Source organism: Liolophura sinensis, chromosome 8 (genome assembly GCF_032854445.1).
Source record: "Liolophura sinensis isolate JHLJ2023 chromosome 8, CUHK_Ljap_v2, whole genome shotgun sequence".
Lineage (NCBI taxonomy): Eukaryota > Metazoa > Mollusca > Polyplacophora > Chitonida > Chitonidae > Liolophura > Liolophura sinensis.
Window position 1 is genome coordinate 19,951,487 of NC_088302.1, and position 25,258 is coordinate 19,976,744.

A 25,258-nucleotide genomic window follows, 5' to 3' on the forward strand; every position below is an offset into this window, starting at 1 on the left:
GTTTCTTACTTTTGCTTGACTTCTTTGCTGTAGAAATGCCAGGCATGTTTCTCTGACTGTGCCAGTTGCTCAGGGCCTAAGCCTAATGAGTGCCTCTCCTGTTCTGGCTCTCTGTTATATGAGGCCCATTCAAGTCGCTGCCTTCCTTGCTGTACAAACAGTAAACAGGCTCCCTGCTGCTCCTGCAGGTCAGACCTGAATCCATGGGATAACAAAGGTAAATTGAAATCGGCTGCAATCAAAAGTATCCGAAATGGATAAATTTATCAGGAATTTTGTGACAATTCTTTACCAGGTAGATGTATCATGCAAATGCCAATTTTTTTTTTTTATTTTGTATTTATGGGTGAGCTGACACTGAAAAAATCTAAAAATGTAATAAAAATACAACTGAAATCCATTTTTTAAATATGTTTGATCTTGATGTTGTTATGATTTTCCTTTTTTTCAAGACTTTCCGATCATGTAAATATGTGTTCAAGAGGAAAAGTTGTCTATATAGACTACATATTCCACAAATTAGATGCTGGTTGTGTTTTATTTTTATTTTTTTTACTCTCCTCCAACACTGAAAAAGAAGAATTAAAATTGGTCTGGACTGTATACCTGCCCATTGTAATGCCTAGCTGAGGATTGTCCTTTGTCGCAACTCACCTTGCATTCCAGGGTGGCGTTGCTGTAGTAGGTGAATTTGTAGAGTTACCTTTAGCAGAGGTTTATGCTTCCAGAGTGAATGTTAGTTATGAAATTATTTATTCATTTATTTTTTTGCCCAGTTGAGTGTGTCCTCAGCGACTCCAGTAAGTCACATCGCCGGCCTGAAGAAGTTGTGTCGCAGAAGGTAGAGCAACAAATAGAGACTGGATATCTCGGTGTTATTCTGGCACTCTGTTTTATCCCTGTTGTCTTCTCGTGTTTCGTCTTCATTGTCCTTCAGCTGCGCTCCAATAACAAGCTCTGCTGGCGCCACCGATATGCCAAGGTACCCCTGACCTTTGACCCTGTATCAGAGAAGCTGACGTATCTAGGTGACGAAGAGAACGGTGAGGATGAAGAGCTGTTTAATGGTCGACCCACTGACCCCAACCACAATATGCGGACACAACGGGACCAATACTAGGGCCCCCAACTACAGAATACAGACACAAGGGGGAACAATACAAGGACCCCAGTCACAATATGCCGACATAGTGGGGGCTAGTACTAGGACCCCAACAATTTACCATCACAAGTGAACAGAAAACAAAGAAAGGGTTATCACTTTCTATTCATCACAAACAAAAAAAAAAAATTAACAAAAATACACAAACAACTTTTCATGCACTCTTTCGTGAATTTCTTGACTACAAAAATTATTTTAATTAATGTCTGCTGGTAGGTCTTACCACTGTAAGTGGAGAATGATTCCACTTGTAGAAAACAAACCCTGGAGAATCAGTGTCTGTTATCTCTCATTCCACACACCTGTTATTAAAATGTGGCTTTTCCACACACCTATTATTAAAATTTGGTTGGATTATAGAGATACTCCAACACCTCTACCTCTACACCAAGAGCCTATTGACACTCAACCAAGTCAGCTAGAATTTTAAGTTATGCCCTCATTTAAAATCTACAGCCTCAATGTACATTCATGGTGTTCATAATGGGAACTGTACTGCCCTTGTTGTAAAGGGTGTTTTTTGTATTCAGTGAACTTATTTGGTTAAATTTGGCCATGGAACAACATATATATACACAGAAAAAATGCTTTTTAAACAAAATTATGTGAGAAGAATTCTAAGATGTACTGAGCGCAGACGGTACAGTGTTCATATCATAAGTCTGCCTGGTGCTATTTTCTAATGGCTTTCATAGAGTTGGGTACAAACTGAGGTCAATATTAACCAGCCCTTATAAATAAAGGTTGGGCCACGCAAAACTGTAAATTGTATAGATGAGTCAGATGACTTTTCTCATGAACAAGCAGTTTCACATTTTTTTTTTTTGCTTTACCCATTTAGCAAAGATTAACAAAGCTCCTAGTGACTGTTGTTCAGATGTATATTAAAAGCTGAATACAAGTCTGAGACTTCAGTACAGGCTAAAATTAATACAGACGATTGTTTCCCACAGCCATTTTGTTGTCCAAAACTTAAATCTTTATATAAAGAAAAATGTTTTAAGCTGGATGCTCACATTTTTGTGGATTTGATGCGTGCATCAAATTTATTTATTTGATTGGTGTTTTATGCCATACTGAATATTTCACGTATACAACAGCGGCTAGCATTATGGTGGGAGGAAAATGGGCAGAACCCGGGGAAACCCACGACCATCTGCAGGTAGCAAGCAAACCTTGCCACATACAGCCAGAAGCTGTGTATTTAGGAATTTAGGTTGGATGAGAATTTAAGGCTAAACCATGAAATTACTTTGTGAGACAGGCCCCTCGGCTTAATTGCTAATTTATATTTGAGCAACTGATTGAAAACTGTTTTGAGACTTAATACCAGATTTAACTTTAAGCCAAGTCTTCAATTTTGTACTTAGCCCAAACATAATTGTGCAACAGAATATTAAATATAAACTAAATCTGCTTCTTTTATAGGCCTACTCTCATTTTGGACCATTGGATATTTTGCTAAATTTGGCTAAAATCTTAAAAATAAAATATGACCAGTATTAGCTAATACACTTTGGAACAGCTGGGGCCCAGGTGCAAAACATACACCATTCTATATACAATTCAGTGCATATAGGATAACTGCTTTTGTGCATGTCAAGGGGACACTATACTGCTGACAGGGGGTAGGCCTGTTTGGGGAAAGGCAAAGTAAATGGATCCACAACATCATTTGAGCATTTCAATTAAGGTTATCCATTTGTGGGATACAGAACATCGTGGTGCATGTGTACATTTATGTCAATATTCAAAAGTTTCATGCATACAATTACAAACAAAATCAGCAGGATTGTTAAATGTGGAGTGTCCTTGCTATTAAATGTGGAGTGTCCTCACTATTAAATGTGGAGTGTTCACGCTATTAAATGTGGAGTGTCTACGCTATTAAATGTGGAGTGTCTACGCTATTAAATGTGGAGTTTCCTTGCTATTAAATGTAGAGTGTCCACGCTATTGTTGTGGATGGACCATGCTATCAAATGCGGACTAAACACACTATTAAATGTAGATTGTCCAGATAACTACTATGCTGTGTCCATGTTACTGCTGTGCTGTGTCCACACAACTGCTATGCTTTGTCCACATTAAGGCTATGCTGTGTCGACACAACTGCTGTGCTGTGTCCACACTACTGCTATGCTGTGTCCACACTGCTGTGCTGTGTCCACATTATGGCTATGCTGTGTCCACACTACTGTTATGCGTGTCCGCATCACTGCTATGGAAGCACATGTATTATTTGACATATGAATGATTAATTTATAAGTTGGGAATTTACAAATGGTCCTCTGGTCAGGATAGAATGATATTTGAATGTTAAGTGTTAATGTCAGAAGGGTTGATTTTATGCACATATACATGTTTTGGCAGAGTATTAACCATTGTCTTCCTTGTAGAGTAATGTCAATGAGCAGACTGAAGACCAGTGCACATTCCTTCCGTTTCTGAATAGTGGATTCTGATTACATGCATCAGAGTGTAGAAAGACGTAATTAGTACATTCCTGTTGTTGTGGAGAACACTTGATGAATGCATGCATTGGGTTTATGGGAAGCCAATTTACACATTGCCATACTGTTTGTGATGTTATTACACAGTAATTGTAATTAATTAATAGAGTTATTTTATGGAGAGACATTTATTTTTAATTAAGAAAGATCATTGGTACAGTACAAGCTAGACTGAAAGTTCTCCAGAGGTATCCCTGTAGCATACCGCTAGTCTGCCAGTGACCAGGTTGTAGCGAGGATGCGGAATCATACATTGAAATTTTTGTAACTTTTTTTTCAAAATTTACGTCTAGGTAAAAAGGATGTGATTTACAAACAAGGTTTCCAAAAAAAAAACTTTCAAAACTTTGTGAAAGTGTCACCATATCCACAAATCGCTCCGTTAATTTATCTTTTGTCATCGTCAGAAGTCGGAGTACAGTGGAATGAAATTGGCATGCACAGAAGTGTGCGATTAGCAAACTGGTGGTGTGTCGTTAGCAAGCTGGTGGTGTGCTATGAGCAAAGTGGTGGTTTGCTATGAGCAAAGTGGTGGTTTGCTATGAGCAAGCTAGTGGTGTGCTATGAGCAGGCTGGTGGTGTGCTATGAGCATTCTGACAGTTTGCTTTTAGTAAACTGGTGGTGTGTCGTTAGCAAGCTGGGGGTTTGCTATGAGCAAGGTGGTGGTTTGCTATGAGCAAGCTGGTGGTGTGCTATGAGCAAGCTGGTGGTGTGCTGTGAGCAAGCTGGTGGTGTGCTATGAGCAAGCTGGTGGTGTGCTATGAGCAAGCTGGTGGTGTGCTGTGAGCAAGCTGGTGGAATGCCATGAGCAAGCTGGGGGTTTGCTAGCGGCTGAGAGAGACATTAGGTCATTTTGATTGTAATCAGCTTACAGGCATTTTGTCTTTCCACTCCCAAATCGAAGCTGACCTTGGTCAACATTTATCTCGCTGTGTATTTCAATATATCCAAAACTTAGAATATCTTATTTGCATATTAATACAGAGCACTCAATTTGCTTTATACTTGACTACACACCCATGTGAAAACATTGAAGGTATATATTAAGCTGTAGATGTTCTGCGATTTTCAGCATACAAAAGACAACCGAAGTCAGTGTTGATTATATTCTATTTAAGTTGAAAATACATGTAAGCAGAATTGTTTGTTTCATGTAAGTGCAACTAGGTGCTTTCTTGCATTGAGTCCATTCTTTAATTGCTTATAAGAATATACCCAAATCTTTTTTACTAGTTTGGTTTCAGTTATTGGTATGTATTCATGATTATTTTCGGTAAAAATATTCCAAAATTTGCATGCGACCGAAATAGTTGTAATACTCCTTGACTAAAGTTGATAGAAAAAAAAAACAACCCATGTACTGTGAACCTGAGTAAGGGTAATCTGTGTTTTTCTGTTCCAATCCTGTGGGGATTGGGATGAACAACATGCCTTTTATGATATTTATTGTGATATCCGCTCTCCAGTGATCATGGTAGAAATCCTGTGATAGCATGTCTACATATATGTGATTGACAGCTCATCTCAGAACATAAGTTCCAGAGTTAAACCAGACAGATGTTAATGCACTGGTGTAGACTCATAGTGTGTGTGGGTTCCATGAAAATCTAGGAGAAGTAAATGCATTTCCATGGAATTTTAACGGTTTGCACTTGCTTTCAATCCTTGTACAGGTATTTAGCTTAAACTGTTGATTTAAGGTATGTTCCAGGGTGTTGATCGTAAGCTAGTGTTGATCGTAAGCTAGTGTTAATCGTAAGCTAGTGATGATCGTAAGCTAGTGTTGATCGTAAGCTAGTGATGATCGTAAGCTAGTGTTGATCGTAAGCTAGTGTGGATTGGGTAAAATTGTAGTCCTTTACTTCTTTATTATTGACACGAATGTTCTTACCAAGATAAATATGGAATGAGAAAATTTGTGTACCTGCTTATGGTTCATTATCAGTCTACCACACTGGGACCTGTGGATCATTCAGCCAGTTGTAGTTCATAAACAGACCATTGCCTCTCTGGTAAAGATTTATTTTGCCCATAAAACAATTTATAATTAGTGTGGCCTACTTTTTTAGTTGGTATCCATGTGTTGTGATGGTGAAGGTATGTATACATGTATTATAGAAGATAAAATATGAATTTTGAGTGTTGAGAATATTTGCATAGGTGAAATACGGTAATACGCATTGTGCATCGAGGATAATTCACAGATTTTGGCACACAGAATTTGGGTACGGCACAATTTGTAGGGTAGGAATATCTTGTGTTTAAAATTCCATCAAAGTATTGGGAAGGGATTAAGACATTCAGTAGATATAGTATTCTGTGTTTGTGTTTTAGCTGTCTTGTTACTGGGAAGTCTCCACCAGTCAGTCTTGATGCCTGGTGATTTTGGTTTACGTTGTTGTATACATTTACTTGTGTATTCTGTGTGTTCTCACCAAATCCAAAAGCCTACATACAGGTAACCTTGTAAAATAAAAATGTGTCACTAGATGTCATGTCTGTAAATGGGTAAATCAGGTGGTTAAAGGGGTAGCTAGGGTAGTCAGTCATTTTAAAAGCTCAAACTACAGGAGTACTTGTATATAAGGTAACATTATTATGGTTAGGCAAAGCCAGGATGGCTTTTTACGTAAAACCATTGGTACCAGTATATGTCTTGCAATTATTTGCATGTGTATCGCCATCCTGTGTGGTCAATAGTGGTGCTCTTTTCACATGTCCATCAGTATATACACCCATGCATGTGTGGGAAATTGTGTCTTCCTATGACAACTGACAGCTGTGAAAGACTGCCAGGCTTATGTGTCATCCTCTTCATGTACTGCATATTCTTGCAAATTTGCAATGCTTGTTCTGTTTCATGTGGTGTGTCGTAGCAGTCTTGTTTAGGGAAACAATTTCTGTTCTACCCTAATTCCTCAACCTTTTTGCATACGAATGGGCAACTTTCCGGGTGATTTCTGCATGCTTTTAATTTGTATTTGTAGACAAGAATACATTCATTTGGTTGGCCTATCGGGGCTTCACAAACATAATTTTATCAAACTACACATAACAATGCCCTTGGAACATGCTTAAATGAACGAACACCTTGCAAAGATGTGAAAAGTTTGAAGAATTAGTTTTCTCTCAAAGGCGGTAATTGAACATGATGAGCTATAAACCACACGTGTAATCAGAGTGGGTGGAAGAACTTGCCGTGGTCATATTTTGTTATCTTCCATATGCTGTTGTTATGATAGATGTTTAATGAAATCTAGATGGGTAGTGTAGGCCTAATATTGCCATTTTATGTGATACAATAATCTTAAAATCTCTCTATATGTTTGTGTGTGATGATGATTTGTTACACATTGTTTTTGTTGTAAGAACAAGGTGTAAGATTTGACCTGTATGTCAGTCTGATTTTACACATTAACTTGAGAGAAAATAATGACTTTAATGGATCACTAAGATACAGGTCTGTGAGCCCTTTCCTGTTTTCTTGGTCATTTTCCTTGTTTTATTGTAAAAATTAGAATTATGAAAAAAAAAAAAAAAAAAACCCAAAAAAAAGAAGAGGTTTACCCTGTACAGAACTATGAAATATTTAATGCTGCATTATTAAACATATCTATGCAAACTGACCAATCTTGATAGAGTGGGCATTACTATAAAAGAACATGCTTATACTGATTTGATAGTAATACAAGAAATGTACAATCTAGATGGAATTTGTACACATATCAGTATCAGTTCATTGTTATATTAAAGAGTATGCGAGAGAGGTAAAAGTACCCTTTTCAACACCAGAACCTTTTGTAATATATGTAATACATGTATTTTGTTTTTTGATTTGTAAGACTTTAAAATTACAATTTGGCTGTTAGTATATTCACATGCTGGACATAAATTATGGTATGTGTCATGTGTTTTTCATTCAGATGTGTACACTTATAAATGTTATACTTTTTCACGTAGAAAATCACGCTCTGTCGTGCTTTATTGTAGATGTGCTTTGATGTTTAAATATTGACATTATTTTACCAGTGCTAACAGCGTTAGAAAAACCAAGCACACAAGTTCAGACTTGTCTGTCTAGCATCTCCTATGAACTTTAAAATCTGTCAATTTTTCCTTTGACATAAATATGTTTTTTGCTCATAGCTTTATGAAGAGGGTGTACCACAGATTTTTGACAAAAAAATCAATATTCTCTAATCTCATCAAGTTTTCTATTTACCAAGAATAGCTGAAATTATTTGCCTTTCAGTAAATGTCAGACTGGTTTTTGGAGTCTTAATATGACTCTGAAGTTTGAAAAAGGTTATAATGTGATCCAATTAATCAATCTTAGGAACTTTAGTATCAATTTTTGAATGGTAACACGTGCACAGGCAAGGAGGATATAATTAGTAGCACATGTTCAGTTGGATTGGTGCTAATTGATTTTTTGCCAAAAATCTCCGGCCTAGTCACCTGAAATATACTTTCTCCTTTCTTATCTGAATGTGTAAGAACACAGAGGAACAAGCCAGGAATTGATCTTGATACCAAACAATACTTTAAATGAAGGAAATTTTACGTGAAACTTGAACTTGTAGCAGTAAGTGTACGGTTTATTTTCTATTTTTGTTGTTAATAACCTCTATCTTAAGTATAATTATGTTAGATTTTGCTGCATTTATTCAGTTATATCCTGAAAATATTGAGCTATAATGTGAAGTTTGAGATGTATTGACAATGTATATATGCATTTTATATTGTTTTGCTTTAGTTACTACTCTTGCTATGCATAACATGTCAAGCCACAACCTGCATGACTGGGACAAGGGTGGTGACTTTGCTCAACTGTGTCCCATTGCCTTCCTTCGTAACAAAGTACAGATGTGAGCCTTTAATATCAGGTTCGTTTGATGAATCTGTAGATCTGAAAATTGCGTCTTTTGAATTTTATGTATTTTCCACTTGCATTCTTCGTCACCTTTAAACTTTTTCTTCTGTATATTTCTGCTTAAAAGTTTATAGAAGCAGAGAAAAATATTGATTTTCATTCGTTGGTATTCTAACGCATAAAATTTACTGTAGGGTCAATGTAAATGTTATGTTGTATTGAATATAAGCCTTAGATATATATATATATATGGTTATTGCGTAAATTTTGTCTTTTTTTTGCTTTCACGATACATACATATATATATATATATATATATACATACATCCCACCATAGATCATGCTGCTTGTCGTTGTTGAAGGGTTGCGTGAATCAGATCAGAAATTCTATATTTGTACTGTGTATGATGTTTATGAGCGAATAAAAGCCTTGTATAACTTTATTTTCCTGTTGTGTGGTGTTTGTACAGAAAAATATGTCCATGCCAGGATTTCTTCATGGATTTGTACAAGGAAAAGACAAGATGTAAAACACGTACATGTAGAAAGTATAACTTGAAGGCCTTTGAATGCATTTTCAAAAACAGAAGTTTCAAGTCGGGAAGTTTCTGTGGGAACTTAACCCAGGTCTTATAAAAGAAAAAAATTCTTGAATGGCTTTCAAAACCAATCAATCAAAATTAAAAGCACCAACTTCAAAGTTCAACTTTTCTGAAGCTTGAAGGCAATGCTTAGTAATGGAGAGAGGCAAGACTAGCGACTTACCATTCACCAGTTATGATGCTGTGCTGTAGTATTCAATGTCCCAGGCCATAATAAATGACGTACCCGGCATCCGGGAATTTTCTTTTACAGATTTATTAGTCTCCTACCTGTACAAGAGGGGACTGTAAATTTACAAGTCATCTGTCAGAAAACAGGTTCCCAGACATCTTTTCTTTATTAGTGGTTCACCATATTGAGTGGATACTTTCTCAGTACACGGTTTCAGTTGGGGCCGATCGCCCAATGTGATTTTATACAAAAATTAAAACCTAAATATAATGGTTTAACATTAAGTGTTCAATTCACATTTGAAATTTTTATATCGTTCAAAACTGACTTTGTGAAAATGGCCCATTGAGGTTAAGTTTTTGGCTGTTTCGTCCGTATTTAAAAAATGTTTTTTTTTCTGTTTGGGGGATATTATGGCTGTTTTTGACCTGTTTAGGGAGATGCAGTTCATGTAATAAGAAATCCTGCTTCTCAGGGTGAATTTCTTTCAAAATCATAGGAGACAGATGGACATGTACCTATCTGATAACATGCGAACCTCGTACTAACGTACTAAAGTGTGATTTCAGCACATCTGAAGTTCACACATCCGTTTTCGACAGCTTTCTGGACTTTTTTGTACAACGGATTGTCATAATGAATTGAACTTGGTGTGTAAGGCTTCACTGAGACAAGTTACAGATCATCAGAAAGTTTTGGGCCTTGTCATCCATTTCCTAAACAATTATGACCATATTTGACATACTACTAATATTCTGACAGCTTGAACAGGACTTTTATAGGGAATGCAGCACTTCTAGGATGTTTCTCAGTGGTTTACTTATGGCACTCTGTTTTTTCCCACCAACAAAACTGACTGCCACCACGTATGTGAAAAATTCTCCTGTATGATGTCACAAAAACAATCAAAATACAAAATAAAAAGTGATCAATACAAAAGTTACCAGGTACTTCAGAATCAATTCATGTACTGAAAATTGTCAATATGCATTATCTATATTTCTCCACTACAGAGCAATAACAACCTGTACATTCTTTGCAAAATACATGAAAAACCTAACAAATTTATTTCCAGTGACCTTGACCGATTTTCTCAAGGTCATCACCAAATTAGAACACCATAGTGAAGAAACTCATCGGACTAATACAGAGGTAGAAAAAATTGGTTTATTCCTAATAAACTGTGTATAGACAAAAGTTAAATAATAATACGAAAATTGTAACAGCCAAAGGAAAATGCTATGTGAAACATCTCTAACAATGTAAATAAGCTCTCCACACATACAATGTACATGTACACAAAGGTACACACGCAGGTACTCAACTGCTCAACGTCTCGCGACTTAATAATTAAAACTTTCAGGCCTGAGGAAAATAATGATCCACGTTCAGTATCACAACTTTTGAATTAAATATATTAAAATTACATCTTTCGACATTACTCAATTTCTTCTTCAGAAGCAGTCGCTCTGGATGTTTAAACATCATTACACAGATTTGGGAGAAAGAAAAGAACTTGAGCAAATTTAAACAAAAAGAAAATACTTTTTTTTAAATAATTCATGATATTTCCAAGAAATTATAAGATTGAAATAAACATAGAACTGAAAATATAATATTGGCATTCTTAGAAGGCAGAACCTCCCATCTCAATAAATCAATACATGTATCTTACAAATGCTCCTTGGTCATATGGTTAATAGTGACCACACAATCAAGGAGTACAGGTACAGGATATTCATTCAAGAGTGAGAAAATATCATAGCTTTATGTTATGACAACAGAGTCATGTTCATTTGTGGGATGACAATCTTTTTGACCAAGTTGGTACAGAGAGGCTATTTCCTTAAGGGTAACATCTGATGAAATTCTGACAGTTGTTTGGCTTAAATTGATCGCTTTTGGCTTAAATTGAAGGCCCTATCATGATAAAGGACACTGAAGTGGCTAGTTACTGTGCAGTAAAACTCCTATATTTGTTCTTGTTTGTCTTGAACAGAAGCCAATCTGTGTCAATTCTGCTTCCTTTTATTCCAATCAGGGTAAAACAATCTGCAGCTAAATATTTTTTTTACTACACTTGTTTGATTTTCATCCTCAATCAGGTTTATGGTTGTCTTAAGTCCCCCAACTTGCTGATAATCCCCTTTTAAGCAATTTACATGTTACTGCTAACACTTTAAAACTTCTATCAAAAATGTCATAGCTCAAAAACCCCTACTTTGAATACCATGAATGACAGTCTCGTTTTATTTATTTATTTATTTGATTGGTGTTTTATACCGTACTCAAGAATATTTCACTTACACAATGGTGGCCAGCAATATTGTGGGAGGAAACCCATGACCATCCGCAGATTGCTGGCAGACCTTCCTACTTACGGCCGGAGAAGAAGCGAGCAGGGGCTTCACTTGAACTCACAGCGACTGCATTGGTGAGAGGCTCCTGGGTCATTAGGCTGTGCTAGCCCGCTAACCAACTGAGCCATGGAGGCACCCCAGTCACGTTTTAAAACCGGGCCCCTGTATTTCTCTGCTCATTATTTGTTCATTCACTCTTGTTGTACAAGCACAGATAGTATATAGTACAGATAGTATATTCACAGAATTTCTGTGATAATACAACTACAAAAGCAAGAGTGGCTTTGTTTTACTGTACACAGAAGCTGTAGCCCAATGCCAACATGGAAATGTATTCTGACTTATGTTTCATAGATTAGCAAATGTGACATTATTCACAGGAAGACAATGAAAATTAGAAAAAAAATCTTTTGAAAACTTTGGTCATAACATAATAACAAAATTTGAAGCACTGTTGTATACTATTATAGTTGTCTATACCACCTCAATGCAGGCTGGATTTCTTCTATCAAACGATATCTACATGTACATCTAATATTTAAGGCAGATCATACGACTATGCAAATCTTACCATTCTTTTTCTTTCATAACAGTTGGAGATTAATACTCTGACCTATACTCAGCATCACACACTCTTGAATGTAAGAAAAGTATTTAACCGATGAGTGCAGAGATGTAACATGAAATCTCAAATGAGCTGAAGTATTGGTCGATGTCATGGTGATAAATGCAATATTACTCACTCCTTGTAAATGTTTCCTGTGTTCTGCATTCAAAACTGAAATTAACGCACGTGGTAAAGGAAAGAGCAAGTTCTTCATCAAATGAAATATAAATTTTTTTGCTGCAAATATGAGAAGCATACGTGAGTCAAATTACAAGTTAAGCGAGCATTGGTCAGTCTTGCATTACATGTAGCTTCTACGTTACACTTTATATGCTTCTTGACAAACTTGTGAAAATGGACAACATATCTACAGAGATGGCTTACCATGTTTCCAAAGAGATAAATACATATATTAGAGATTCTAATGGTGAGCTGTACAAATATCCAAGTAACTGACAAATATCAGCGTCTGCTACGACCCGACTCTGGATTCCACTTCACCTGCGGCAATGCAGTCATTACAGTGGTCATCTGACTAGAAGGTCTGATGCATCTCATCAAGAGCTCTCCACCTTTTTGCAGATAGCATCAGTAAAGTCTGAACATTTGGCATTGCCACCCAGATCAGCTGTCCTCAACTGTGTAAACAAAAAACACATACATGTACATACATAAACATCCAGATCCAGCCTTTTAACATTTATTTATGAAATATGTGACAAAATATTCCTTATAATGCTGAAATTTACATTTCACTATTAGGCTTTCAGCTTACATGTGCATGACATCTTTTTCAGATCAACAGAGCTTACAGAATCAGGAGTAAAAATGAGTGCTAGGAAACCAGAGTGCCTGGGTAAGCAGGGTAAACAACCCACCCTTGGCAAGCTGAGGATGACAATCTTCCGTACTGGTTGATGACATGTGGTCATCAACGAACACAGAGCGTGCAAACAGGCCCGAAAAGAATAATATCAGGAGAAGGTAATTCCCTGTCAAAGGCCGGGATAGAACCCACACCAATTATCACTGAGCTTAAAAATATACAGAATCCTGTGTTAAAGCTTCTAGTTTGGTCACACTTGGTAGAACATTATGTATAAAAAATCTAACTGCCTAAAATTAGCCGGGCCTACTCTTGTTTGTCTTGAACAGAAGCCAATCTGTGTCAATTCTGCTTCCTTTTATTCCAATCAGGGTAAAACAATCTGCAGCTAAATATTTTTTTTACTACACTTGTTTGATTTTCATCCTCAATCAGGTTTATGGTTGTCTTAAGTCCCCCAACTTGCTGATAATCCCCTTTTAAGCAATTTACATGTTACTGCTAACACTTTAAAACTTCTATCAAAAAATCTCTTAAACACTGAAGCAAATGTACATTAACTTGTGAAATAACTACATTTACATGTTACTGGTAACTCTTAAAACTTGTATCCAAAGATCTCTTAGACACTGAGGCAAATGTACATTAACTTGTGAGATAACTACATTTACATGTTACTGGTAACTCTTAAAACTTGTATCCAAAGATCTCTTAGACACTGAAGCAAATGTACATAAACTTGTGAAAAAAAAAAAAAAAAATACATGTAGCCTGAATAAAATATCTGGTCACTGTGCACAGTATAAAGACTGGGTTGTATGGACATGTACAGTATTCATACATTTTGGCCGCTCAAAATTCAAGGACTTTTGAAGGACTTTGGGGGCTAATTAACTAAATATTCAAGGCCTACATAACTCGTAATTTCTCTAAGACAAACAGCTACAAAAAGCCAGACTTACAACTTGGACACACACTTCTTCTAGGATAAGAACTATGATAATGCTTTTATCTTCAATATTCTATTTAATAACAACAGTTTGTCTGTTGTAGATATAAATTTCGCAATGAAAAGCAGAATTACCATTAGATAAGAATATAGAGAATTGTGTCATACCAGAGACAATGCGAAAGTACAACTTCTTCCTAAATGCAAGGATATTTTGGGGAATTTGTGGAATTCCCACAAACTGTGCTGTGGGAATTTCGGAACTGTGCTGTTATAATTCTTTACTTTCCAAATAAAGCTCTGCTCTTGATTTTTCAAGGTTTTCCAGGACCTGGAATTTTTATTCTCATTTTCAAGGTCTTTCAAGATCTTTCAAGATCTTTCAGGCCCATTATACAAATTCTGCATGAGGTCTAACATCATACACATTCAAAGTTTCAAAAACTTTGCCATAAAAGCATACACTGACCTGGCCCTCTCTGATGACGTCTAAGCAGGCTGTCTCAATTCTCTTGGCATACTCCCCCAGGTCCATATAACGTAACATCATGACAGCACTGAGTAAGAGGGCTGTAGGGTTAGCCTTGTCATGTCCAGCTATATCGGGGGCTGTTCCATGGACCTGAAACACAAGTCTAGATACTTTAACAACAGCACATGACCTCCACATCACAGACAGATCACAAATAAACCAAGATGAACAGTCTCTGCGTGTATGTATCTTTTACAGTTTTCATAAGTTTTTAAGTTCCACCCTGCCAACGTAAGATTTCAACACATAAACCATGCAGGCACACAACCAGCCATAATAAAAAAGTGAGTAATACTTGAAAAATATTAAAAAATGTGACAGCTAAGGAGGAACTTGAGCCGCCTTCATGTGAACGGATGTGATCTCCCCTGGCTACCGGCCTGTATGGAAGGTTTATAAATTGTAACCATCGTGGCGGATGAACTGGCCTGCATAAACAATTGACCCCCTGAATTTCTGTTGAGAATATTGCTTCCCAAAACAGCTACATGTATGTGAAAAAAGACTTTCAACACCACTGGTGCGACTATTTTGAAATATCTGCATTAATTAAATTACTTAGTACTAAATTTAAACACAAACCATCATTGATATGAACTGACATCTTGTTAAACAAGATTCTGAGTTACATATACATGTATAACGTTGAGAAAGCAGAGCATTGTCCCTGCAATTTCAAGTCTGTGGTCATGTCAGATCACAGTCATAACAGGCCATCTTGGCTCACCTGGCTTACCTAAAAGTATATACATAACATCTGTGAGAAAAAAACTGCAGGGCCTGTTACAGTTATAATATATTACATAAATTCATACTTTAATTATTATTAAATCACCCACATCAGCTGTCTGCAGGTTGATCTTGTTGTTATATGATTTTGTTATGAGTGTTAAAGATTGACACTCCACGAACTCAAGTGATCTTTTTCATATCATACTCAGGAATATTTCACTCATAGGACGGTGGACAGCATTATGAAACCAGACAGGGCTTTCCGCATTCAGCCCTTGTTCAGCCCATTCAATTCATGATGGCAATCCGTGATTGCTGAGATCACTGCCATAATGTAAAGGGTAAGTCACAGCAAAAATCCTGGTAACAGCAATTTGATTTTTTTGTAGATCAAATTTCTGGATTGTGCTGTCAAAGGGTCAAATTGCCTGGGGCAAGAAGGACGCTAAAGCCAAATTTACAATACAAGAATTGCATCAAAGAAGACTGACATCCTACCGACTCAAATATGGCACCATCTTCACCGATGTTCCCACTAGGAGTTACTCCAAGTCCACCAATCAAACCAGCTGCTAGATCGCTGAGGAAAAGATGAGAGAAAAATTAACACACAGTCACTTAATGTTTAAATTCATACAGTATGACCAGCTACAGTGAAGAGGAATTTCAGCAGGTGTTTAAAGTGCATGTCTCTGTACAAGAAAATAGGTGCATTCCCTGGCAATAACTGCTTTCAGTTTCTAAAATGCCTTATTTATTGCATATCGTACTTTACACTAAAATGCTACATGATTTTATGTGAAATATATTTATGGCTTGTGGCTGCGATTTCAATGGAAGAGCCATTCTCTTCTGCTTATAGCTTGTCTCACTCAAACTGGCGGTACTACAGTATGCTTTCTTTGGTCTCAACAGCAGCATTGAGATTTATGTCAAACTGGTATATTTGTTGGAAAGATTTCTAAATGTGAGACATTTAAAAAAAAACAACAACAAATTTTTCACACCTGTTGTGCTCTTATTTATTTATCTGATTAGTGTTTAACTAATGAGTTCATTTATATACAGGTGGCCAGGTATACATGTATGCCTATGGGTGGATGAACCTGGACTGCTCTTTTGAAGTCTTTACTGGGCTTTAATTTAACCCACTTCAGACCTTCACTTGACACATGCAACCAGTCTTAAAACTCTCTGTTCACAGACAGTGTCTTGCGATAAACTTGAAGTCATATTTATGGATTTGCATCATGAAACAGTAAAATTGTTACAAGAGGAATCTTTAAAGCATGAAAAATGAACAAAACAGCATTAACAGATAAGAAAATTCCACATCTTATCAATCTGTGAACACACATGCATTTGGTACATGTAATGTGTTCTAATAAAGCAAAGTTCTAAACACATGTATCTTTTAATACAATTGAAAAGGAGTTCGAAAACTGCATATCTCGAAAAAAATAAGAAATGAGAAATCATTTATTTACTTATCTGATTGGTGCTTACACGAAGGCGGCCAGCATTATCATGGGAGGAAACCGGGCATGGCCCGGGAAAACCCACAACCATCTGCAGGTTACTGGCAGACCTTCCCACGTACAGAGGAGGCCAGCAAGAGCTGGACTTGAACTCACGGCGACCGCATTTGTGAGAGGCTCCTGAGTCATTACGCTGTGCTAGTGCGCTAACCATCTGACACACGGAGGCCCCTAAATCAGAAATCAGCACTGCATACTAAATAATTCACACTGAAACATCAAACAGAAATTACTGAGACTGGAATGTCTGGTTCATCAATGGGGTACTGACGATATCAACACCTAGCTGAGTACTGTAAAAAACTGTACTGGAAAAAAGTTGACTAACAACACACCTTAGAATGTCTCCATACAAGTTTGGCATGACCAGGACATCAAACTTGGTGGGATCTTGAACCATCTGTTGAAATAAACAGAAGTGTCTGTTCAAATAAAATGAGACTGAACTACACCCAAATACAATTTGTTCATGCAAACTAACACTTGATTACCACATGCGCATCAGGAGAAACACTGATTTTTTTAGACAATACAGCCTATAGATGATACTTTGAATATCAACACATTCACCACAAAATATTTACCACATATTAGCCAGGTTTTCAATCAGTTTTTCTCACCTAATCCATTGTTTTTGTTTTACTTCATTATGGATGAACATAATACCACTACATGTACTATGCATTTTTTCTAAAGAAAGATGGGCACAGTTTTTATGCATTTTTTCTGCAGAATGATGGACAAAATTTATGGATGCAGGAAGCTGTTCATAGCCAGACAAGAAAACACTGCCGTAGGTCCTGTAACTTACAGACCTCTTGACATAAAGCTGCACCCGAATTAGGGGTAGCAGTTTTGAGAAGTAGAACAATTTCAAATTCAGATGATGGAAACCTGGATGCCACAGATGTCTTTTGCCAGGAAAATAAATGCAAAATCACCTGACTATAATCCATAGCTGAATTGATCCAGCATCAGACAAAATAGTCCACTTTTCATTGAACAACAACGGTCACTTGGGGTACAGATATATTCTTGAATCCTGCAGACGACGCCAAATGTACCTGCTGAGTAGGTTATCTCCCTTTCCTGGGGACCATTGTTGGACCCCAGGAAAGCGGTTCACTTATACATTGGTCTTCTGCACTGAATTGATGGGTTATTGCAGGATAACTGGTGACTCAGTGATGGGATACGCAAATATATGATGTCAATAATCCTCATACTGGACTCGACTGACGCCTCGCCCAATATGAGGATTACTGACACCATATATTTGCGTATCCTATTACTGAGTAACCATGTAAACAGAGTTGGAGCTCAATTCAAGATTGCAAGCTCTGTTGTCAAAGACTGGTCTGCTGCACAAAGAACAATTAATACTTTGAACAAATGGGCCAGCAAGACTACTGTTCAGGAAACTTTTATGAAGTCAATGAAATGCAAGAAAGAAAATCTTGCAGTTGGTGAGATATCTCGACCAAAAACTAACAATGACCTACTGTACTTACATTTAAACAAACAGTGTCTAAATACATCTCTCGGAACTTGATATCTCTGTTTTTGTCTGCGACTTCTCGACAACACCTCAGAAACAAACCGTCAGACATTCTCCTGTAACACACGAGACATTTCGATCAGCACATAATGACAATATTAAATGTTTCATACATTATTTAAATGAGTTAGTATTAAATACATGTGATAAACCTTTTGACAACATTATCGTATACAAAGTAAAGACAATAAAGAAAACACATACCCCCATAAAGAAAACACATACCCCCACAAAGAAAACACATACCCCCAGGTAACTTTTTTTTATTTTTAGAAGGTCCTACATCCAGCCCCTAAACTGTGCACCCAGCCCTTTCTTTTGTAAGACACAATGTAAACAGAAAGGCAGTGAAAAATGCCTCTGTACCCTTTTTTGAGGGTTTTATACACTTTTGATTTTTTCCTAGCTAGGGGTGTAAAAAAGCTATTCATACTTACATGATATTAGCTTTGTGTACAGCTGTCACGGTTGACCTGTTGTTGCTTTTGGCATACTGGAAGGCAAACTCTGCGACACGACGAGAAGCCTGCTCTGTGATCAGTTTGATACTCTGTACCACTCCATCTACTATCTAGTAATAAGCAAACATTCATGAATTAACGACTGATTAAGGCAGAAGGATGATATCCACATGCCTGAGGACCTAAGCAATAGCCCTTTCATGGAGAATACAGCACCTATTTAAATATATTTGGTCTCTTTAAGATATACTAATATAAACACAACAGATGTTTAATAACTGAATAATTACAGGTAATTTTTTTACTGTCCTCTACACTGATCTAATGGCAGAGCCTTTTAGATTCAGATTTAGTATTGTCACACTTGTGGAGGATATGTATGTGAAAAGGTTTCACACTTTTTGTATCAACCCTAATTCCTCAGCCTTTTCACATATGAAAACGCAACTTTCAGTGCAATTTATTCACATTTTCAAGTTGATTCTGGAGACAAAATTTTAATGGTTGCATTGGCCAGATTCAGGGCTTCACAAAAAAGTATAATTTTATCAGTCAACACAGAATAATGCCTTCAGAATATGACTGAATGAACACCATGTAAACGTGCGAAAAGGTTGAAGAATTACAGCACCTGATGACTATCTTTGTGATGCCAGATTTTTAAACAAGAGAGCTCTACATGTCCTGATTATGTGCAGGTGATGTATGTGTCCCCCTCCTTGTGTTTGTGTGCTGTGGCTTTCATCAGGGGGTTTGCTACTGGCCTGGTGATTGGAGAGAGTTACGTGTAAGAAATATCACTTGTATCAATGCTTTGAAAAAAACAGCCCCTGTGACCCACCTATCTAACACCTGGGACTGACTTACCACATGTTCTATACCGCTGTACTCGCCCTCTGTGTTTTCACGGATTGTCACCAAGTCAACATCATCATAGGGAGTTTTGTAACCTTCTATGGATCTACATGGACGAACATTTGCATACAAATTGAAGGCCCTGAAACACAAACATCCAGTTATTTATTTATTTATTTGATTGGTGTTTTACGCCGTACTCAAGAATATTTCACTTATACAACGGCAGCCAGCATTATGGTGGGAGGAAACCGGGCAGAGCCCGGGGGAAATCCACGACCATCCGCAGGTTGCTGACAGACCTTCCCACTTACGGCCGGAGAGGAAGCCAGCATGAGCTGGACTTGAACTCACAGCGACCGCATTGGTGAGAGGCTTCTGGGTCATTACGCTGCGCTAGCGCGCTAACCGACTGAGCCACGGAGGCCCCCAACACACAATCATCCAGAACTGCATCATATCAAATGGCCCTAATAAACGGAAACAATCCTAATAATATAGTTTCATCAATGATATCATACATTCTCCTTACAGCGCATCTGCCGCACTCTTTGGTCGCCTTACATCACTGCCACTAATGTCCTGGCGCCAACCTATAATCAGCATTCATCAATAAAATTCTTTCAGAAGTACTTTAGAATCATGTTGTGCATCCTTTAAAAAGAATGCATGTGTATCAAGTATTAACAGAAATGCAGGCTGAGACAGAGTGTTTTTTGTTTTCTGACATCACTTCTTGCCTCATCAACATGACAACAGTGACCTTGTTCATGATTGCTGTACAAAATTTGCTAGTGGTGGAAGTGACATAAAGGTAACAACAAGAGTGACGCATGTACTGTAACTTTTGTTACACACAACTGTCTTCTGATCGATACTTACTTTCTAAGTGCAAGGTTGAGTGACCTATGACCTTTTCCTACAGGTGTTGCAAGTGGTCCCTTGAGGCCCACCTGTGTCCTGGCCATGGAGTCAAACACTTTCTGTGGTATCGTGGATTTCCCATCAGGACCAATGACAGGTGTAACATCAACTGGTTCCCAGTCTATAGGAGCCTGTAAAATCAGACGAGCATGTTGGATGAAGGGAAGACACTCAAATGTCAAAATGAGAAACCTTAATATTAGGTTGTATAAAGTAGGACGAACACTGATTAAACCACACACAATATGATGTACTAGTATCTAGGTGATAAAACACAAGAACTGAATCAGTGAAAGACAAAATTTGACAGATGCATTTCCACCCATTTACAATGTTTTCTGTGGCTGCCTAATGCTAATCTCATACCATTAGTGCCTTGAAAATTACAAATAAACCAACAAAGGAAGTACTCAGTTCCACCTCATCACACATCCCACTTTGAATACAAACACTGACGTATCACAGAAAAAAGCACAAAGGCCATTGTTGCCTAGTAACTATTTCAAAAGTTACTGAAACAAGCAACAAATGGCAATTTAGGTTATAATAAAGGTGGTGTTGCTGATTACATTTGGCTTTCCATGAGCAACTCTACGGATACCATACAGACACTTTGCAAAACATTTTTCTCTGCATCATGTTGAAAACACCTTCCTTCCACCAACTAGTTTAGAGATGATCATGTACGGCCTTCCCCGTCATACTGTCACCTATGCTTCAACATGTGGTATGTTGCCCTATTCCACATTTATGTATAAATAAACTGCCAAATCAATTTTATATATTTTGCAAATGGCTCTGTTTTGACAGGCAAAGTAGGTCTGGGACCCACCAGTGATCCTCCCTCAGCAGGCATCTCTCACCAAGCCAGAAGCCCTTCACTAGGCTGACCTTATACACACCTGTTAATTACTCTCTTCATCAGGTCAGCCTACTGACGGTTTTCTGACTGGGTGAGGGACACCTGCTTATGCCCTCTATACTTACGAGTACTGTAGCATCCCACACCACTGAAGAAAGAATATGAATTCTTTTGAGAAAAAATTTTTACTAGCCAAAGAGGGCTTGTGGCTTAAAAGTTGTACCTGGCTGTCAGATGTTTTCACTTGTCACGGGTTAACGGACCTATACTAAAATAGAGCCCTGGCATAGTTGACAGCTATTAGATGGGTGAATACAGGCTTCTACTTGAAGTGCTCATCAAATGTATAGCCGCAGTCAAGGAAGTCTATCAACATGCCTAGGTGTTAGAGAACCTGACTTACCCCAGCAGCAGCGAAGATTTTCTGAACAGCAGCTGAGATCTCTGGACCAATACCGTCCCCTGGTATTAGAGTGACAGTTCGCACCTAAAACATAGGAAATTCACAGTCATGAAATCATTACTCTCTGCATCAATCAGACTAGAGAAAGACACCTAACTCAAAACCGTTATAAATGCATTAAGATATTTTCACTTACAAAACTGGTCTGGTGAGGAAAAAATTTGAATCATATTTTTGGTACTCCTTTCTACAAAGACCATTATCGCCATGATATGGCTGAAAAGCTCTGTCTTCCTGGTGAACCATTTCAAAGTGTTTTTACACACTATAATTTACATGAATTCAGGCTGACTTATGATAGCGGAAAACTGCAGTTTCCGTTCAACTACCTTTCAATGCAGAATGGATATTTTAAAAGACACAAGCATATTTTCTGTTGAATGATTCACTGGCAACAGATACAACATGTCTATCAATAGAAAATCGTTTTGAAAATCAACCATCATCATATGACCTTTTCATTCCTTCTCAAGGTCACTTAGTGCAATACATAACACAAAAACTACTTGTATTATCAACACTTTGAAATCCAACAAAAGGTCTTTTTACCCAGTTATTGTTTACAAATAAGAATCTGTATAATTACCTCCTTTGGAATAATGACACAGACCTAATATTAAATTATACATTAAAAGGTAAGAAAAAAAAAGAATCGAAAACATGAGGAAAATTTTTTATACTAACCTTTCCAGAATACTGTCGACAATGTATTTTCTGCAATGAACTGCCCTGTTTTAAACAAAGCCACAGATTAACATGTAGTAATCTTTCAGTACAAAATTCCAAAACAAGTAGTTGTCTGTGCCAGTGGTAAATCCATGTCACCATGACGTCGGCCACATGTGTTTAAAATGATCACTAAAATCGAATGCATTAACTTCTCTAGAAGACTGTCAAAATGCGTGAGGATTTGACAAAAAGGAAGGAATTTTCTTTAACACTTAGGAAAGCAAACATTTCTGAGTATACTGCAATTTTAAGGACACAAATACAACGATAACGCTATTTGGATCAACAGAGGGCAACTGGGGTTGCATTCTTACAACAACAACAAGATACACAGTTGGCGATAACAGAGAAATATAAACACATATTGATGGAAATGAACATAATTCAGGACACCAGAATGGACATCAGAATGGTCCATACTGACCTGTCTCAGCAGAATTTTGATAAAACGACCAGCCATTCTCTGTAGTGAACTTCAACCTGCAGGCAACCTTCTTAGCAGACGGAATTTTGGACAGAGGGCGCTGTTAAACGAGCGTCTGCGCACTTGGTTGTAAAAACTGTTACTGTAATTGACCCAAAATTTTCAACCATCAGTGAGGTACTCATTTTTACCCGATTCTGAGAATTTTGTAGGTTGTCAATAAAAAACTTGTTGAGGTTTGACTGGAAGGTAAGATTACAGTCTACTGGGGATATATAAGTTTTAGATGTAAAAGTAATATTTTACTTACCTCTAAAAATGCATTTTTTAGGACAAATTTTTAGGACAAAGAGGGCTACAATGTTTCAAGTTGAGCCTTGAGTAAGTTAGGCCTACCAAAGTATTGTTCACGATTATGAAGTAATTTGACATAACTTGTGGAGAGAAGAAACTACTTGGCTTTAATGTATTTAACATAATCCCCACAAGATCTAATGCCAAATATTGCATAACATAACGCACAGCTTAAATTTAATCCATCCATGGATGGTCCATCAACCGGTACCTGGTAGGGCATACTTAATTTAGCCTGTAGTGAAGTTTGTCCCAAAAAAAATTTCAAGAGCCTCTGATAATGATAAAACGAAGCGCCTTTGAGTTTCTGTTATAAATAATTTTAAAAATTCGGACCAAATACCAGGCTTGATTGCCATCAGTCAATGGCCTATGTGTATTTATTGGTCAGAACGTACGGAATAGGCTACATGGTAACGGTAGGCTTACTTCGATCAAGTGTCGAATACTCAAGTAGGCCAGTTTTTTCATGACTGTAGCAAATTAACGTCCTTCGGTGGTTTAGCATATTAATCTATAGGCCTATATAGGTCCAGATATACATCGATATCGATCAGAAAGATATTACACTCTTAAATTCGTAATGCGGCCGTATGTGGGAAGGTCTGTCAGCAGCCTGCGGATGGTCGTGGGTTTTCCCCGGGCTCTGCCCGGTTTCCTCCCACCATAATGCTGGTCGGCGTCGTATAAGTGAAATATTTTTGAGTACGGCGTAAAACACCAATCAAATAAATAAATAAATTCATAATGGGCTTGTAGGCCTAGTGGCACTGTACCGGCCGGTAGACCCTATTCAAAATAGACCTACATGTTTTATAGACAAGATTTCGATAGGCCTATTTCACATATATCATTCCATTAAATGAATTTATATGCACCTGCCATGAAAATGTTCACATGACAGGTGAAATAGTTCTAACAACCGTATTTGTCACTTAACAAGATGTCCAAACACAAGGACATCGCGTCTAGGTGACTATAGCTACCCTCGGAGTAGAATCTACATGTATAGCTCAGTCAGCAAAGTGTGCGACTCGCAACCACGATGCATACCCCCGGTGCGGGTTCAATCCCGGCCTTTGGCAGAACATTTGCAGGTAAGACTAAGACCACCATGAATGCGACCCTTCTGGTGACAATGTACAGAGACTTATATGGGACTGTGTGCAAAGTTTAAAGTTGTCGTGCAAGTCTGTAGGCTACGTCATACGTATAGCTCGCTAAAGGTCGGTGGTTTACCCCACACGCACTCCAGTTTCCTCCACCTGTAAAACTTCGTGTGTAAGTGAATGCCATTTGAAATTTGTTGACATTTACCTGTCTATCAATCATGATGTTGAGAATTTCAACAAAGGTGTATGTAACATAATGCATTAAATATTGCGTGAAGTATCGAATGAGTGACTGAGTGAGTTCTTAGGGTTTAACGTTCTTGGCAATTTTTGAAGTCATATATCGACGAAGGATTCCTTGTAGAGGGCATGTACGAGTAATGTACCTCATAATGTGTATGTATACGTATGTACGAGGATTATGGATTTAATTTTGGCCAACCTATATGAGCTACATGTGCAAAAGCTAAATATAATCATGCATGGTGTCGTTTGGAACCTTTTTGGCCTGCAGTGCCATCAACAAAATACAATTCAGGGGCGACAACCCTATAGTGCTTTTCAGTTGTATGGACATCATGGTCTTCGTGTGACTGGTGTAACCAGGAAGAACATAATTTAATTACATGTCCTCAGAAAGGCAGATTTT

At 37.5% G+C, this 25,258-nt stretch overlaps 2 protein-coding genes across 2 annotated transcripts in view; one reads left to right on the forward strand and one right to left on the reverse strand.

Moving 5' to 3' along the window:
- LOC135472761 (furin-like) overlaps nt 1-2,147 on the forward strand; it is a 56,579-nt gene extending 54,432 nt beyond the window's left edge. Inside the window, exons 23-24 of the mRNA XM_064752426.1 lie at nt 34-217; nt 777-2,147. Of these exons, the coding sequence (XP_064608496.1) occupies nt 34-217; nt 777-1,120 (528 nt within the window). The 3' untranslated portion in view covers nt 1,121-2,147. The remainder of the gene's footprint in view (nt 1-33; nt 218-776) is intronic.
- A 9,361-nt stretch (nt 2,148-11,508) lies between these two features.
- LOC135472708 (isocitrate dehydrogenase [NAD] subunit alpha, mitochondrial-like) lies at nt 11,509-23,230 on the reverse strand. Its single transcript, XM_064752344.1, has 11 exons — nt 23,144-23,230; nt 22,675-22,719; nt 21,931-22,014; nt 20,624-20,796; nt 19,754-19,883; nt 18,863-18,996; nt 18,379-18,481; nt 17,203-17,267; nt 15,828-15,909; nt 14,535-14,687; nt 11,509-12,928 (listed from the first exon to the last, which is right to left on the reverse strand). Exons 1-11 carry the CDS (start codon nt 23,177-23,179, stop codon nt 12,848-12,850), a joined length of 1,086 nt encoding a protein of 361 aa, XP_064608414.1. The 5' UTR covers nt 23,180-23,230; the 3' UTR covers nt 11,509-12,847.
- Nucleotides 23,231-25,258: the final 2,028 nt, after the last annotated feature.

Coding starts and splice junctions, on each gene's coding strand:
- LOC135472708 (XM_064752344.1), bottom strand. CDS start 23,179: ATGGCTGGTCGTTTTATCAAAATTCTGCTGAGACAG. Junction 22,015..22,674: donor GTCGACAGTATTCTGGAAAG/GTTAGTATAAAA, acceptor CCTATGTTTTAG/GTGCGAACTGTCACTCTAAT. Junction 18,482..18,862: donor GTACACAAAGCTAATATCAT/GTAAGTATGAAT, acceptor CGTGTGTTACAG/GAGAATGTCTGACGGTTTGT.